This window comes from Halichoeres trimaculatus, unplaced genomic scaffold (assembly GCF_033239565.1).
Source record: "Halichoeres trimaculatus isolate MK-OKI-2021-1 unplaced genomic scaffold, fHalTri1.1 fHalTri1_scaffold_9, whole genome shotgun sequence".
NCBI lineage: Eukaryota > Metazoa > Chordata > Actinopteri > Labriformes > Labridae > Halichoeres > Halichoeres trimaculatus.
In genome coordinates this window covers 3,689,665-3,707,469 of record NW_027437188.1, presented here as the reverse complement: position 1 = coordinate 3,707,469, position 17,805 = coordinate 3,689,665, and the positions used below count along the sequence as shown (strand labels likewise).

The 17,805-nt window shown below is 39.7% G+C and overlaps 2 protein-coding genes across 2 annotated transcripts; one reads left to right on the top strand and one right to left on the bottom strand.

The window, feature by feature from the left end:
• Window positions 1–1,836: 1,836 nt before the first annotated feature.
• Window positions 1,837–4,484, bottom strand: tirap (toll-interleukin 1 receptor (TIR) domain containing adaptor protein). Its single transcript, XM_074680199.1, has 3 exons — window positions 4,355–4,484; window positions 2,333–2,932; window positions 1,837–2,218 (listed from the first exon to the last, which is right to left on the bottom strand). Exons 1-3 carry the CDS (start codon window positions 4,377–4,379, stop codon window positions 2,133–2,135), a joined length of 711 nt encoding a protein of 236 aa, XP_074536300.1. The 5' UTR covers window positions 4,380–4,484; the 3' UTR covers window positions 1,837–2,132.
• A 1,618-nt stretch (window positions 4,485–6,102) lies between these two features.
• srpra (SRP receptor subunit alpha) lies at window positions 6,103–14,728 on the top strand. Its single transcript, XM_074680477.1, has 15 exons — window positions 6,103–6,203; window positions 6,313–6,450; window positions 6,758–6,841; window positions 6,964–7,127; window positions 7,258–7,418; window positions 7,511–7,673; window positions 7,771–7,918; window positions 8,020–8,135; window positions 8,257–8,378; window positions 8,489–8,575; window positions 10,981–11,153; window positions 12,307–12,520; window positions 12,650–12,813; window positions 13,156–13,254; window positions 13,415–14,728. Exons 2-15 carry the CDS (start codon window positions 6,328–6,330, stop codon window positions 13,541–13,543), a joined length of 1,947 nt encoding a protein of 648 aa, XP_074536578.1. The 5' UTR covers window positions 6,103–6,203; window positions 6,313–6,327; the 3' UTR covers window positions 13,544–14,728.
• The last annotated feature ends 3,077 nt before the right edge of the window (window positions 14,729–17,805 follow it).

Below are 17,805 nucleotides of genomic sequence, written 5' to 3'. Positions count from 1 at the left end.
AAAAGAAATGTCCTATGTCTAATATTAACAGGGGAAACAAGATATTTGAATAAAATGAACAATGATATAAAATGTATAAAAGACTCTGAGGTATTTTATTTGAGAATTTAAACTTTTATTTATTGTTTTGTTCAGATGACATTGGTGTTCACAGGATCCATTAGACTGTTGCTTTCTATTTCCAGTTTTAGTCTGCTTGTCTGTATACCAGGGGCGTAGTCAGCCGTTTGGGGGCCTGACTCAAACCCAGTCACTGGAGCCCTCCAGGGTACTTCACCCTCAGAGTTATACAAGCTTTCCTCTGGGTCCAATACTGTCTCAATCAAGGCAGAAGACAGTGTTAATCTTGTACCCGCTAACATACTTTAACTAAGGATACGGTCACACTGGTAACCATGCTTTAGCTCGCTTCAACCCTAAAGCTCAGTTTGTTTGGCCAGTGTGACTGCAAGTGTGTCGTGCTTGAGCACGATTCAGTGCTTTGGCACACTTCAGAGAGGAGGGCTTCACTTCATGCACGAGCACAAGCACACAGGCGTGAGGTATGATCCATGATGTATAATCGCTGCGACCGCTCCTCTCGACAATCATTTTTAACAAAATTGGGGTGTAAGAGGGCTGTGTCGAATCAGAACGCCTTACCATAAGTCTGAAAGTCTCTTAAGTTGTAGCAGCGCTTTCTGTGTCTCATTGTGCTGACTGTGATGAGATTCATGTAAACAGACGCTTCATGATGACCAGGGGCTTATTTAGTCGTTTGGGGGCCCAAGGCAAACCTAGTCAATGGGGCCCTCCATGTCCTTGTAACTCATCTTCCTCAGAGCTAGACTGGCCTTCCCTGGGTCCACTGTCTCTTTCTGCGAATTTCAGAGTAACAGTAACAAACAAGAAAGTATGAAGTGAAAAACAATACAATAGGTAAATATTGTAAAAAATAATTTAGCAAAGAAAAAATATGTAAATATCAAGCACAACATAAAACTGGAAAAAAATCTACTGAAAGAGGTGATATTAACAGTTAGCATACTTTTTGGTACTATTATTTTAAAGTTAATGTATTTTTATTTGACCCCCCTGTCCAGTGAGTTATGTATCCATAAAGAGATTTTGTACAATAATGTTTATCACCAACTCAAAAAGTTTGATTTTGAGAAAATTATCCTGTTTCCTGGGCTAGATAAAGTCCTTAAAATCCTAAAAGTCTTATATGTTTATCTCAGATCTCAGAGCAACATTTTTTTTATTTCCGACTTGGTTGAAAATAAGAAAAAAATGGGAAAAAAACGTTTTTTACCACTTTCTTCCTGAATCAAATTTTCAGATGTGTTGTAACACGGAATAGCCCATTAAATAAGAAAGGAGGGGGGGTACCCAAAACCATCATTAAAGATTAAGCCTTTTGATGTATTTTGAAGCATGTGAAGTAAGATTTATAAAAACGAAATGCTTTCAATTGAAGAGAGCTTCGTAAATCGGTTTTTAAGAGATGCTTAGGGGGTCCCTGGGAATCTTGGGGCCCCAGGCTTTGGATCAATTTTAACAAAAGGAAAGTATGTAATTCATGCCACCCTGTCCTGCTTTTGAGGTCTGTTACACCTGCCTGTGTTTGCCTTATGGTAAGTACGCCCCTGCTGTATACCACCTCTCGTTCCTTCTGCTTTGTACTGCTAAACGTCACATGAATGTATTATTTTTGAAAGCCTCTATTTACTTTTGGTGCATAGACTGTTTAATAAAGCAGAGAGAGCCCTACTAGTATAGTCCTTTATTAAAAACAAAAGAAGATATAAAAAAAATTGTGACACGCACTGAGTGTTGGGCTTTGAAATAGGAGCTTTGTAGTTAGACATCACACAAGACCGTCTCACACGGATCAAAAGCTTTATAATAAACAGGAAAAGAAACTTATTGCAGGGTATGCCCCTTTTAGTGACTGAGACCAAACTTTGACTCACGGTAACCTCAACCTCAGAGGCCAGTGAATAAAAATGAAACCAGTCGGCTCTGTGCTGAACAATATTCAGCTTAGTCCAAAGCACCGTTCAGATCTACATTCCCTGAAGCTTCCACTTCATTACTTCCAGAAGTCTCGGTTGAATCATGCTTTGACACTTTGTCTTTTTTTGTTAATGTTAGCTGCTACATCCACTGAGTCCTTTGCTTGAGCTTTCTGTGTTGCAGTCAGGTGGCTTTGATTTTTTGACCAGCTCCCCAAGATCTAAAAAAAAAAAAAGAATTGTAAGAGTTTACTGAAGATCAGTTGTCCCAATAAAGTTCTAGAAAATGGAAAAGAGGTGTTTACTGAAAAAGTTGTATCATACTCAATACTCACAGTTCAGCACGGTTTGGTTGAGGATAGTGTAACCCTGGTGAGGGTTGACATTGAGGTCAATGTTGAAAAAGAACTTAAGTTCATGAGGAACCTGAGCACGGGATATATTTTTCACCAGAGGTATAATCCGATGAGACATGGGTCCCTCTGCCAGAGCCTGATGCATCAGGTACTTGCACCACTCATCCTGCAGGAAGTGAGGAGTGATCAGCAGAGCCCAAACATGGCTGTTCTGCATAGCCTCACATAACTCTGTGGAAACTGCAGCACCTGGAGAATCATCTCTGTGTCGGAGAAAGCACCTGAGGCCACCAGGAGTGGTTTCCAGGAAAGAGACAAGGCGACCTGCCTCTTCTGTGTCACTGTCCTCAGGGCTGTGGCACACAAGCACATCGTACTTTCTGCTCCATCGCTGCTGTGAGCTCAGGGCAGACGGTGGCTTCAGAGGTTCAAACTTGGTTTTGCCTTGTGAGGATGAAGCAGCTGAAGGTGAGGATGATGTACTGCTGACAGAGGATGCTGAGGTTTTTGTCACTGCTCCTTCTTCTTCAAACCGTTTAAACAAAGACACTCTTGATTTCCAGAGCCTCTGGAACCAACCTACACACAAAAAATTGTTGAGTTATTTTTTCAACCCAACAGCTGGGTTGAGACTGTTGGTTACTTTAATTGGATTGTTTTCATTAAATTGGGTAATCTAAATACCCAGATTGCTGGGTTATGTTATTGTAGTTGAGTTATTAGCTGTTGGGTTGTAATTTTCATTATATTGTGTTGGGTTATTTTGGACTACCCAACATGTTGGGTTGACGCTCGCGCATGCTTGACCAACAGCTACCCCCAGTTTACCCCCACTCATTCAACCCCCCCCCCCCAGCTGCTTGCAGTCAGGACGCTGGATGGGCAAGTCTCGTTATGGCCCAACCGCGATTCTCTTCGCGGGCTTCTACGTGCAGTACCGCCATCTAGCAGCGTCGCATACTGAGAGACACCCTGAGAAACTCAGCTCTTTACAAGCAAGGTTTGCTACGTGTGCACTATTCTTTCACCACAATGTTCAATTTATATTGATAAAATGTATATAAAGCTCACTGTAGTAACCGTGTATGTTGGCTATCTGAATTCTACGTGGCACGGGTGTTGGTGGCACAGTTGGATAGTGCGCTCGGTCAGTGATTGGGAGGTTGCAGGTTCAAGCCCTGATCAACAACACGTGGCGATGTGTCATGTAAGACACTCAAGTTGTTTAAGCTCTCCCACTGCTGTGACAGTGGATTGTAAGTAGGCATGAAAGGGTGTGAATGTGTTAGAGTACTGATGGACAAGTAACATAGAAACTCAAAACCATCAGTGAATGAATGTGAGAGTGAATGGGTGTCAATAGATAGGTGTAATCCGTGGTGTAAAGCAGCGTTGAGTAGTAGTCAAAGACGAGAAAAAGTGTTACATAAGCTCAAGTCCATTTACCATTTACATGAGCGTGTGAAGCAGTGATTGTGAGCTCTTGGTCATTTGTAGTTAACGTTAGCGATAGCTTCTTGTGGGTAACGTTGGGTTATTTGAACAACCCCATTGGCTGAGTAAAAAGAACCCAACAATGTAGTCAAGTTGAGCCTGTGGTTGGGTTATTTGAACAACCCAACTGGGTTGTTCAAATAACCCAACTGTTGGTTAAATGAAACCAACCCAACCTGTTGGGTCAAAATAACCCAGCATGTGTTCTGTCCAATATTTAACCAGTGTTGGGTTAAAAAATAACCCATATTGGGTTGTTTTTAGCCCAACATTTTTAAGTGTGTATGATTTAACAAGGCAGAACTAGCTTTAGCATTTCATCCTTCATTAAAATTCTGATATCTAGAAATTTCTGGTCCCTGTGTTTTTCATAACTGTGGAAGCACTATTGTTAGTATGTTAAGCACAATCTCCAGTTTCTATTTCCTGCTCAGCTAGAGATGAAACACAGTCTTTAAGCAGATAATAACATCACATGTGAAATAAGTGACTGAAACAATAACTTACCATGCATGTTGTCAACGCCCACCATGTCATGCTCAGTGCTTTGCCAGAGTCTTCCCTATAAATGAATGTCCATTAGTCATATTTTAGTCACCAAAGATGAACAAACTGCCACAGCAGTGCGATACGATCCAGCGACAGCAGCAGAAGGTGAGAGACGTGAGTACTGAGTTGTGTGTCTCTGACATCCCCTCCTAAAAAAAAAAAAGGGAAGTTGTGCTTCTGAAAATCACGCCTCCACACAAAAGCAAATAACAAAGACAAATGATCTCAAATGGAGCTGATTGTAAAAGCCTTTTTCAGAAGAATGATGAAGTTACAGATGATGGGTTATAAAGTTTATGAAACACATGAATTCATATTTGTAAAACATGACCAACACTGCGGAAAGTTTTCTCTCTTTATATCAAAGACAAACTTTACAGAGAGATAATATTAAGTTTAGGGCAAGCTGGAAAAAACATTAACGTTGACTAAAACTAAGAAATCCACAATGTTAAGTGTTGGTGTTGCAGTGCATCCAGTCAGTAACAGGGCCTCTGGCTAGAGCACTGTCTGAAATATAGCTCCTGCTCAGCAAAGAGTTACATCACCAACCAATGCTGTATTACACGCACAGTTGAGTTTACCGACAGAGGAAGTGACTTCTTGTCATGAACAAATTTGGTAGTTAAATCACTGAGTTAAGAAAATGCTTTCATCTTTTATTCCCTTAAGATACTAGTTTGACTAACTTGACATAATAGCTGTGATTAAAGAAAAAAATAAAATAAACAAAAAAATACTGACAACATATTACTGCTGGGTGGAAATGACCTTTCAAATATTTTCATCACCTAATCAAATTAAAACAGAAATGCTGTTCTGATTCTGAAAAACAAAGCTCAACATAAGCAAAATATAGTCTAATTATGACAATAAAAGTAAAATCTTCTAGTTCAATGCAGAGACAAATGTGATTGATGCTTTACTGAATCTAATTTGTATACGTTTGTGTATCTATTTGTAAAAAGTTAAAAAATAATCCTCTGATTTTACAAATGCAAAAAATATTTATGAAGCCTGTTTCCACCAATAAAGAAAGGGAGAGTTAAAAAAAAAGAAAGATAGAAAGACATTTAGTGAGATACTAAGTCATAATTGTAAGATACTAAGTCAGATGGCTAACAACATAAAGAGAGACATCAAGCGCCATTAGTGGCAGTGGCTGCCTCTTGTGTGACCTACTGGCAGCTGTGTAAAGGCTGCCGTTATCGAAAGCCATAACAGCCCCGATGCATCCCCTCCCTCCTCAGACTATTTGAATTTCTATTTTTTTATTTAATGATTAAGGGCTGCTGTCAGAGTAAAGGAACGTTACAAGGCTTCTACTGCCACCAATAGTGCCTGCTGTCTGTCACTCTACTGGTGGTTGGCCTAAGTCATTATTATGACTTTTTTTTTCTTTTTACTTTTCCAGTGTTACATTTATTTATTATTTATGAATAAGAAAATTTTTATTGGCGAAAATTGGCCAATAAAAATTAAAAAGAAAATTGAATTTATATATATATATATATATATATATATATATATATATATATATATATATATATATATATATATATATATATTCTTTTTCGAAAATGACTTAGTAGGCTCTTAGGACCATAGACTTTATCTTAGGACGTATTGTGCGTACATTTTAAAAAGTATTGCAGCATGCCAGGATTAAAAAAAACACGCATGCGCGGAAATTCCCCCGGAAGCGACCGTCACTTCCCGGTTGTGCATCTGACGTGTCTAAAACTGTTTTGCTCTGGTGGTGGGTCTTACTCGTGGGGGATTTATTTTCTATTTAAGTATTTAACTGGTAAGATATGTGTAGTCAAATTTAAAAAAAAACATCACTCATAAGTTGTCAGGGCTGCAACGTAACTACGGGCATTCACTCACTTGTTTGTCTACGTATTGTTTTCTAGATACGTGGTAGCAAGATGCTAGATTTCTTCACCATCTTCAGCAAAGGTGGGATAGTTCTGTGGTGTTTTCAGGGAGCCGGAGTCACTGAATCCTTCACTGGACCTGTCAACGCGTTGATCCGCTCCGTGATTCTTCAGGTTAGGTGAACTGTCCTGTGACCGTTATCTTTGTTTTTCTCTTCCCTGTGTGACTTATACAGCTACGGCTAATGCTAAAATGTAGCAAATGTACGATTATTGCGTAACATTAGTGTACTTAATATAATAAATAAACAAAAAACTGTTATAAAGAAAAGCCTGATAAATGCCGTATTAGATGTAAAACGCTGGGTTGGATGACGTTTCGCTGTGGTACACGTTGAGGAGGCACAGGGAGCCGGCTGTAACAGTCACGACATGTGTTTTGCTAGTGATGACATGTTAACGCTGTTTGTGGTGTTTGCAGGAGCGGAGTGGGAACAACTCATTTACTCATGAGGCTCTGAGTCTTAAATACAAGCTTGACAATGAGTTTGAGTTGATTTTTGTGGTAAGTATTTCCTGAATGTATCCCACCGCATTCACACATTGACTGACATCTGTGACTAGTTCTTGTGTTTTGACGTGTACAATTGAGCATTATCCTCTGTCCCCCCCCCTGTCTTTCTCCAGGTGGGTTTTCAAAAGATCTTGACACTGACATATGTGGACAAGTTCATAGATGATGTTCAGCTCCATTTTAGAGATCGTTATAAGAATGAGCTGGAGCAAAAGGGAGCTCTGAAGCTTCTCAGTAACAACTTTGAATTCAAGGAGGACTTTATGATGCTTCTTAGGTAAATATGGAAGTCATTTCCAACAGCAAAGGATTGATGTATAAAGGGTCACAAAGAACACACAAGACTGACAGACCAGCATCACTCAGATATGCTCATTGAACGTTTTATATGTTTGTCTTTCCCAAAGAGAGGCAGAGGAGAGCAGCAAAGCTCGGAGTCCTGCCCCCATGCGGTCTTTTAAAGAGTCCGAAAAATCCCAAAAAACTGTGAAGTCGATGATTGAGACAAAGGGTGGGGATAAAGGAAAAGAACAGGGTGGCAAGAAGAACAAAAATACCAAAAAGGAGGGTAAGTACTTCTTGGATAGAAAAATATGGAATATCAGTGGAGCACAATTTCTGTCACTATCATGATGCATTTTGGTTTCCCATCATCTCCAGCTCCTGCAGCTGAGCCTGCCAAAGTGGATCAAAGCAAAAACTCTTCCTCTGGGCAGAAAACGGTTGAGAATGGTAACCAGGGCATGACTGCAGAGGAGATAATGCAGAAGAAGAGAGATGAATTCTTTCGCAAGCGCATGGCAGTGAACACTGAGAAACCGAGGTAAGGGAAAATGGTTCATGACTGTCAAATCACCAACAGGACTGTAAAATGAGTGGGGTTTTTTTTTGCTTATTTTGGATTTCTTTATTTCACACAGTAAGTCTCCAAAGCCTCAGAAGCCAAGGGAAAAGCAGAGGCGTGTCTGGGAAATGGGTGGTAGCAGCACCAAGGACTTGGACTACACAAAGAATGAAAATAACTCCCCCAATGGCGATGAACAAAACCTGGAAGCACAAATTGATACGGTACACTCCTCCCCTATTATGTCCTTTATTCATACAGGTATTCTAGCCTGACAGAAATAAATGGTATGTTGCCAAAGTTCAATGTCCTGGGTGTTTTTTAGGGAATACAGCTGAGCTCCATGAAGGGTGACCTGCTGTCTGTGGACTATGAGTCCAGTGAAGAAGAGGTTGAGGAAGAAGAGGAGAGAATCGTTGTCAATGAAACTAGCAAAACAAGGTAACAGAGTATTTGTTTTGTTTTTGTGATTTTGATTTTAAAATGTTTATCTGCCAGCTTGTAAATGATTTTCAAATACATGTTGCACTTAAACAACTGTCCATCCTCGTTTTTTTTTCAGCTCCAAAAAAGGTGGGGGTTTTGGGGGAATGTTTGGGATGCTGAAAGGCCTGGTGGGGTCAAAGAGCCTCAGCCGGGAGGACATGGAGTCAGTACTGGAGAAGATGAGGGACCACCTCATTGGTAATTGTTGCATTTTTCTAAAAAAAAACAAAAAAAACATAGATTTTGTGAGATTACACATTGAAAGGTGCACTCATTACTGTAAACACCTCTCTTTTTTTGGTCGACAGCAAAGAATGTAGCAGCCGAAATTGCCTCCCAGCTCTGTGACTCTGTGGCCAAAAAACTGGAAGGCAAAGTCATGGGCACATTCACCAGTGAGTAAACTTTGGTTTCTATTTAATGATTCAACAAAAGACAACAGATCCCTGCCCTCTCTCAGAGATCATTTCTTATTTGATGAAAAGTCAAATTTAGTGCTGGATGTGTCTCTGTCATTGCACTTTGTCTATCCAAGAGCACTAATGTGAATTCTGCGATACGATGGAGGATTCAGGCTGCGTTAAAAAAAAAAATTAATAATCTCATTAATTTACGTGAATTAAGTCATAAATTTAGCTCTAAAGCTAGGCTATCAGAAGAGCAGCTGTCACCTGTATGGAAATATGGACCATGGAACATCTTGTGAAGTTATCCTTTAGTATAGGTTTCACAAATTAGGAATTATTTTATCGACACAACATCATCATAAGTATAAGGGCCCTGAAAAATAGCTGGTTAAGTTAGGAAGCTGTCCACAAATTGGTCTTCCCCCTATCAGTAGAACATTGTTTTTACAAATCTACTCCTCTCTGCAATCACAGCAAGGTAGACTGAGAGCTACAAATGTATTTTCCTCTAAACCAGGGGTCTGCTACCTTTACTTTAATAGGAGCCAATTTACCTTTAGCTCACCTAGATTAAAGTCATTCCAGAGCCACAAAATCTACTTTATATTCACAATACATACAAAAAATGTATGAAATTCTTGACAAAGTAAAAGCCTATTGAATAATTATCTAAACAAGATTTATTTTTTGTAAAATTCAATATGATGTCTTAATTTTATCTTTAATGAATTTGCAAAAGAAAAAAGAAATAAAAGAAATAAAAATGAGTACTGACATGAAGTTCATACATTTTCAAAATGTATGGAATTTACATAAGTTGCAAATTTAAAATAATCAAAAATTTGAAAAAAAAAAGAAATTTTAAAAAATGTGCGCAATCTGCAAAAATGCAAAAAGTTTGAAATCTCAAAATTGTATAAATTTGCAAAGAATGAAAAATAGTATTTTTCAAAAATATGCTTAATTTTCAAATAATTTGCCTTTTTTGTTTGAAATTAAATAATATGAACAAAAATATGCAGAAATTCAAAAAATTCTTATATTTCAAAAATTTTAAAAACAGGCTACTTTTTTTTTCTAAATTTGAAAAATGTCAAAAATGTGAAAAAATCTCAAAAGATTTTGAAAGCCTTTTTGCAAGAGGTGCATATTTAGTTCACCAGAATGTTTTAATGCATGGTTTTATTTAGCATCAAAATCTTTAATAATCAACATCCTCTATAAGAAAAATAAAAATTCTATAATTCACTAATATTTTTCTAACCCTACAAGGAGCCACTGCAGAGGAGTCAAAGAGCCAGATGAGGCTTCAGAGCCGCAGGTTGCAGAACCCTTGCTCTAAACTAAGAAATAGGGAACTTGAATTGTCCTCTATGCAGAGCAGCTCTTGATTGAAACGTCTGCAAATTGCAGCACCGATAGAATATGAAACAGAAATATTAAATAACTTCACCAAGGAGAGGTGATGCATCATCAAAATCATTTTACACTTGTGATCTCACGTTTTTCATACTTCATTTGTCAAATGTTCTATTAGCCTTTAGCTATAGAGCAGTGGTTCTCAAACTTTTTTTCAGTCATTTACCCTCTGAAATGTTTTTTTTTTTTTCTGGTAAGTACACCCCTGACAAGTGCAAAGCAGTTTTGGTTGGAAAAAAGAGGTAAAACAAAGTGCTGTATTAGTAGTGTCTACTGGATATGATATTCAGTTTATAAACTTAAGTGGAGTCAAACATTGATTGATTGGCATTAAAGGAATTTTGCTTGGTTGCTGTTTTTTGAATATTCATTTTTGAATCTTTTGATTCCCCCTGGAGTTCCCTCACATACTACTAGGGGTACACTAACCCCCATCTGAGAACTACTGCTATAGAGTAAAACCACAAGTTTATTCTAATTTTTTTTTTTTTTTCATACATGTAAAACTTTTCACATGAATTTATGACTTGATTCTTGTAAATTTACGACTTTATCTTATCAGTAAATGCCTTTTTTTCTCGTGCATCTATGAGATTAATCATGTAAATTTATGACTTTATTCTTGTAGACTTGCAATCTTATTCCAGTAAATTCACATCTTTTTTTCTGATAAATTTCTGACCATATTCTTGTAAATCAACATCTTTCCTTTAACATGGCCCTTGTCCTTCTTTGTACTGTGAAAATTGATGTGAATACAGTTTTTAGAAATAATATCAGAAAAAATGTACAAGTGACGTACATGTGTAACTACACACTGGGCAGCACTGTCACCTTGGTCCGATTACACATTAACAAATCATAATAATGTCTTTGTAGCTCTGTGAGGTGATCAGTGGCTGGAAACAGCACAGCAGACTGTATATGATGTCAGGGGGACAGGTAAATCGTTTTTGGTTTCTGTGTTTTTGTAGCTGTTGCCTCGACAGTAAAGCAGGCCCTGCAGGAATCACTGGTGCAGATCCTACAGCCAAAGCGGCGGGTGGATATTCTGAGGGACGTCATGGAGGCACAGAGCCAGCGAAGGCCTTTTGTCATTACGTTTTGTGGTGTCAATGGGGTTGGGAAGTCCACAAACCTTGCCAAAGTGAGTTATTGTTGTTAATTCACCCAAAATACACCATTTTAAAGTTCTTCCATGATCTGTTGGCTGCTGGTTGTTTTGTCAGTTATATGAGCTCTAGGTGGCTTTATTTTGATTTTGTAAGCATTTGGGTGCATTTGAAGCCCTGTCCTAAAAATACCTCAACCCAGGAGCAGTATTTGGAGCAAAGTTTTCAATAGATCACATCGAACTTAACTAAACCCTAAGAAAACTGTTTTTTTTCTTTCAGTGTTTTAAAGTGATACTCCGGGATGGAACAAGTTGGGTCCTATCACAAGGTTTATGGCAGAAATTACCCCTACAGCAGTGTTTTTGTGCAGCAGAAGCCCAGAGCGCACCCACCAAACACCCCCTCCCTGCTCCTCTGCACTCAGATGGGGCCATATTTTACTTGACCAAAAACACAAATAAACGGACTCCCACTGAAAAAATCTGATGTCAGTCTGCATTCACGCTTTATTTAGAGAATTTTCAGCGCGTTACTTTCACACAAAAACACCGCTAAATAAGGCTCTAGTTCTCACTGTGTCGTAAAACGGCGCTACCTCCGCTGCAGAGCCACAGCTGGTTACGAGGCGCTCGCCGCTTAGTGTATCAGTCAGCGCGCAGCGTGCCATATATAAACAAACGCAGGCAGTCTGCCAGGATGAATTATGCAATAACAACGTAAAGATGAGTGATTATGAGGGCGAGGACGACCTGCTGTTCACTTTGAATAAAGCGTGAATGCAGACCGATATCAAATTTTTATGGTGGGAGTCCGTTTATTTGTGTTTTTGGTCAAGTAAAATATGGCCCCGTCTGAGTGCAGAGGAAACCGGCAGAGGAGCAGGGAGGGGGTGTTTGGTGCGTGCGCCCTGGGCTTCTGCTGCACAAAAACACTGCTGTAGGGGTAATTTCTGCCCTAAACCTTGTGATAGGACCCAACTTGTTCCATCCCGGAGTATCACTTTAAACTGCCTTCTCCCCTGGTGTATGATTTTTGGGGTATTAAAACACTGCTCTACATTTCACTTATTTTTTAATTCAAGCAGATGAAAAAAAATGACATAAATAATTTATTAAACATCAAAACCAATTTGTTGCGCTGAAACTTCACAACATGATATAAATCATCATTGTATCAACCTTACAGATTTCTTTCTGGCTGATCGAGAATGGTTTCACGGTGCTGATCGCAGCCTGTGACACATTCCGAGCCGGTGCAGTGGAGCAGCTCCGCACTCATCAGCGCCGTCTGAACTCTCTGCATCCACCGGAGAAGCACGGAGGACGCCCAGTGGTCCAGCTCTATGAGAAGGGCTATGGGAAGGATGCGGCTGGGATCGCCATGGAGGCCATTGTTTACGGTGAACCCCCGGTTTTTAAATTACAGGGCGCCAAAGAGATGTTCTCTGAATGAAGTTTGTGTTAAAAGCCGATACGTTTGTTTATCCATATGACCCACGTGGTAAAGTAACTTTGTTTTCTCCCTCCAGCTCGCAACCAGGCCTTTGATGTGGTGCTGGTGGACACTGCTGGGCGTATGCAGGACAACGCCCCTCTAATGACGGCCTTGGCCAAACTTATTGCAGTCAACATGCCTGACCTTGTGCTGTTTGTGGGAGAGGCTCTGGTTGGCAATGAGGCCGTTGACCAGCTGGTAATGCCACTTACAGATTTTTAATTTTAGTTTCAGAAGCATTAGTAGAGAGCAAAAGCTAAAAAGCAAGTGTCAAGATAGGGTCAGCGCCATTGTTTTCTGAATCCTGAAACTAAAACTTACGATTCAAAAAGAATCTGTGAAAATCCTGCAACAGACCTCAAACTCTCCAGCAGGGGTCGCTGTTGATCCAGTGATCAACTGTATGTGAAATGGTCTTTGTTGAGCAGATGTTTCCTCCCTTCACGTTGTCAATATTGAAATGGAAAATGAAGCACTACATATTAACTGTGTTGTCCGCTTCCCCATGAGTAATGCAACTGTCTTTACTCTTCACCTCAGGTAAAGTTCAACCAGGCCCTGGCAGATCACTCCATGGCTGACAAGCCTCGCCTCATTGATGGAATCGTTCTCACCAAATTCGATACTATTGATGACAAGGTATCTGAATGTTTTCCTTACGTCCGTCTGGTTTCCATCATTTGATGCGAAAGATCTTTGAATACAATTTGTGATTCCTCTGGGGCTGTTTTATGATTGATGATTCATTACCAAGGGGAAAGTGGGATAGCATTCATGCGTCATCCTTCCTCTCTCACAGGTTGGTGCTGCCATCTCCATGACGTACATCACAGGCCAGCCTATTGTGTTTGTGGGCACAGGGCAGACCTACAACGACCTGCGCAGCCTCAACGCCCGTGCTGTGGTCAGCGCCCTGATGAAGGCTTAAGTGGCTGCATGTTCTGCTCTTTATTCATCAACGCAACAAAGCCAACAATACCTTTGCCATGCTGCCGTGAGATGTTCCAGCCCCTTACCAGCCTCATGCCCTGTCCTGTCCTCTCTACGTTGCATCAAATACAGAACTTGTCATTCAAGGGGAGGACTTCAGTTTCCAAGGAAAAGAAGTGAAAAGCAGGGGGGCCTTCCCTTGCATCATTTACAACTTTCAGGCCTAAATTAAAAGGTTAAGAGATCAGCGTGGATTTTGAGAGAAGCCAAATCTGAAGACAGTTTAGCTGCCTAAACAGACCTTTCCTGTAAATGTCATCAGCTTTCTGGTTTACACAGTAAAGGCTTATAAAAATCCCCACTGTGGCATTTTGTCAGTTTTCCCCTCTCTTTGTAAATGAGGTCAGGTTGTGAAGGCCTGCTGAATGTGACATTTCAGCAGCTGCCTGTGCCTGAGGAAAGCTTAGTGACCATAGTGCCTATCTGTCCCCCGTCTTCTTAGTTAACACCCCAACCACATGGGTGGTTGTCATCCTGTAGCACCGAGGCATTGCAGTTCAGAAATCGCTACCTCCACTCTTCAGGACTATGAGTCTGCTTACATTTGCTCATAAAGTCGGCACTTATGAAGTTAAATGTTGTACTCCTATCAGAGAAATTAGTAAAAAGAAAGGTGTAGTGACACATGGACGTCATGGATGGATGGTCAACCTGAGAGATGCTTGGCAGTCTACCCCACAGATGACATTTTTATTACAAAATGAGCCGATATCAATTTGAAGCCCATAGAAGACGAAATGTTTTTGTAAATTCAAGTTTTATTTTCTTTTTAGATAGGATTGTGCATTTCTTTTCAGACTACACTTTCTGTATGGTTAACTGTATCTGTTTCCCCTTCTGATTTACTCATTACATAAGAGTATATGTAAGTCTTAAATATCTCTTGCCCCCTTTAATTTGTGGTAGTGCAATACAAGAGACTCAAGAGATATACAGAAGATTTTGGTAAATTAATGAGAATGTAAACATTTCTAAATAAAGCTGCTATATGGTATTGATAGCCAATGTAGTGGAACTTGTTTGTCATATATGTCAGTTCATGTGGTCTGTAGCTTCCTTACTGACCGCTCCACCAGGGATGCTGCAGGTACATGCAGCTAACATGTTAACAGGGATTAAAGTTCTCCTTTGTGATGACGGAGTTTGTCTCTTTCAGAATTGTTACATTTGTCGTTTGTGTCAGTCAGACAAAAATGCAGGCAGTCTTCTGTTTTTAATATCAGTGTTTCTATGAATCCTGTAACACAAGTGTAGTTTCTGTGAAGTCCACTCTGAGTAGGAGGCTTTTATTGTGATAGGGAGTATCTGTGTGCACTTCCTGAGTGAGTGATTTATTTATCCGACCAAAGAAAGAAATGCTGTGTTTACTGTCAAAGTTTGACCACGTACAGGCAGAGCAGACAGTCACCAAGCCAGGCACACTCTGTTAGGAATGCACAGGTGATACCACACATTACCCACAGAGCACAGTGCAACATGACACAGCTTTAAACTGGACTGTTCGACAACATAATTCTTACATGGCATATTAGCTTAAAGGGGACATATGCTTGTTTCTCCTTTTCACTTTGCCAGCCTAGGATGCCTGTGAAGCATTTCTGCCCTCAGTACAAGTCATTTAGTTCCTTCATTGCCCCACAATAGCGTTCTCAAAATCCTCAGTTTAGGCCATTCTGAAGATCTCGTTGAAACGCTCCGTTTGGAGAATGACCTGCAGTATTTACAAAGGCCACATTGAATGGGGCAGACTGAGCGAGTTTGCTGTTTGCCAAAACTTCACTGTAAGGCAGTGACAGCACTAATAAAATGGCAGAGTGTAGGATACATCCTTTTGTATTGGACGCCGAGTCAGACCCGAACGGTTCTGCAGCTCAGGAGGAAGAAAATCCACCTCGACACAGATCATCTCAGTACGCTTCAGTGTGGTGAGTCAAACCGGTACTGTAACATGTATAGTTTATACGTGGAAATATAGGCAGACTTCACCAATAAACTATTTCTATAACAGGGCTCCATCCTGCTCCTTCACTTTTCTCTGTCTGTTTTATCCATCATGCTGAAAGTGTAGTCTAAAGAGCGCCTCTACTGTCAGTTCGTCACTATGTTATTACCGCAGCATTATTGTGGTCCAGGTTCACAGTGCATGTCAGAACAAGCATGCAAATATCACAGTCTCACAAGTATTAAGACGTCTGCTAAAACTACAGTGTTCTAACTGCTAATTCACCATGTAAAGCCGAGCTGCTCAGCGGAGCAGAGTCCCTGCATCCAGCACTCAGTCAAGTTAGCCAGAGCTGGTAGGGAGCTGTATTTATACTCGGCTCTTGGTGGGTGTATCCCTCGGTGGCGGTTGAGTGACTAACTGACGTCACAGAGGAGGAGCTGCTTTATCAGATTACTCCAATAAAAAGAAAGGATCCTCGTGTCGTCATGAAGGTCGAAATCTTGCGGCCAACTGGCAATGACCTATTTTCGGAGGCATCAATTCTTGTTCTAGGATATCAGAAAAAATACAATATCTCATTTTTAAAAAATTCAGGGAGTGAAAGGTAATGTATGTAAGTCTTAAATCAGGGATCAGCATTATATGTCCCCTTTAACAACCTAGCTCTAGTTTACTTTTTACTTTTAATGACAGACAAGGTCAAAGTTATGTATTTATATATATAAATATAAATATATATATATATATATATATATATATATATATATATATATATATATATATATATATATATATATATATATATATATATATATATATATATATATATATATATATATATATATATATATATATATATATATAAAGTTATTTCCAAATGTATAAAAAAAACACTTCTTGTATTTGATAAATGACAATATTGTTTCTCACTTCACTGAATTGATAGCAAACCTTCTGTTTGTTTTCTAGTTATTTCTCTGTTTTAGATTCATAATGTGAAATAGGATGAATACTCTATTTGTCAAAATATGTGTGATATGTGCCCTGGGACTTCATGGTATCAAGCAACAGTTTGGTAGAAAGGACAGGGGTCTGCGAGCTTTACTTTCATCTGGATTACAGTCATTCCAGAGGCACAAACTCTACTTAACCTTCACAATACAGACAACACAGTGTATACAATTTTAAACATAGTTAAAATATAGTGAACAATTATCTAAACAAGTTTTTTGAATTTATGAAATTTAAGAACCCCAAAAATACTTGAATAACACATATTGATAATGTTACTCAACTCTTCATTTTTTGTTGCTTACTAATGGCTTGCCACGTATCGAGCACGTTTATTAAGCTGGCATGTTGGCAGTTAATGAATCCATCCTCACAGAATTAAAATCTTCCAAATTAGTCTTTTTGTTGGTTAAGTCATCCTTAGGTTAGCCACAGGTACAAGAGAAGTTGGAGGGCTGTTGATGTTGTAGGAGGTGAAGTAGAGGGGTGGCAGGCTGTACTACAAGATGTGAGGCATATTTAGTTCAACAAAATGTTCAATAGTGATTTTATTTAGTGTCAATGTAGTTAATTACCAATACCTTCTGTAAGAAAAATAAAAATTCCTTATTTCAACAGTGTTTTTAAAGCTACAAGCAGCCACTGCAAAGGAGTCAAAGACCTGCAATTTGCAAACCCTTGAAATAGTATCCCACACAGACTAGACAGAAGTATCCCAGCTCTGGCTGGGATACTTCTGTCTAGTGGTGACCATCGACTTGGTCAGGTGGGGGGTTTGCAGCAGTGCTTTGCTGCTGTGGGCCCCTCACGGACCTGTAGCTCGGTGGGTGCCTGCGTGGAGGTAGCGGCAGCGCCCGGTGCAGATGACCTCCTGGGTGCGTTTTCTGACCTGGCTCCTCTGCTCTCAGCCACATATTTCTAAAATATATTAACCTTGTGTGTGTGTGTGTGTGTGTGTGTGTGTGTGTGTGTGTGTGTGTGTGTGTGTGTGTGTGTGTGTGTGTGTGTGTGTGTGTGTGTGTGTGTGTGTGTGTGTGTGTGTGTTTTTTGTGGGTTTGGGGCCTGGGTGGGTTGGGGGGTGGGAATGGGCAAGGGCTGCTCTTTCAATCATGTAAAGCACTTTGTGCTACATTTTTAATGTATGAATAGTGCGTTATAAATAAAATTTGATTGATTGATTGATTTGATTGAAATAGGATTAGCTTCAACTGTAGCAATAAGAATAAAATGAGGAAAACATCAAT

What these genes read in the sequence shown, in the direction of transcription:
- tirap (XM_074680199.1), bottom strand. Translation starts at nt 4,379, where the DNA reads ATGGTGGGCGTTGACAACATGCATG. An exon ending in GGGCGTTGACAACATGCATG is followed by an intron (nt 2,933 to 4,354) that starts GTAAGTTATTGT and finishes TTTTGTGTGTAG; the next exon opens with GTTGGTTCCAGAGGCTCTGG. An exon ending in CAACCAAACCGTGCTGAACT is followed by an intron (nt 2,219 to 2,332) that starts GTGAGTATTGAG and finishes TTTTTTTTTTAG; the next exon opens with ATCTTGGGGAGCTGGTCAAA.
- srpra (XM_074680477.1), top strand. Translation starts at nt 6,328, where the DNA reads ATGCTAGATTTCTTCACCATCTTCAGCAAAGGTGGGATAGTTCTGTGG. An exon ending in CAAAAATACCAAAAAGGAGG is followed by an intron (nt 7,419 to 7,510) that starts GTAAGTACTTCT and finishes CATCATCTCCAG; the next exon opens with CTCCTGCAGCTGAGCCTGCC. An exon ending in AGTCCACAAACCTTGCCAAA is followed by an intron (nt 11,154 to 12,306) that starts GTGAGTTATTGT and finishes TCAACCTTACAG; the next exon opens with ATTTCTTTCTGGCTGATCGA.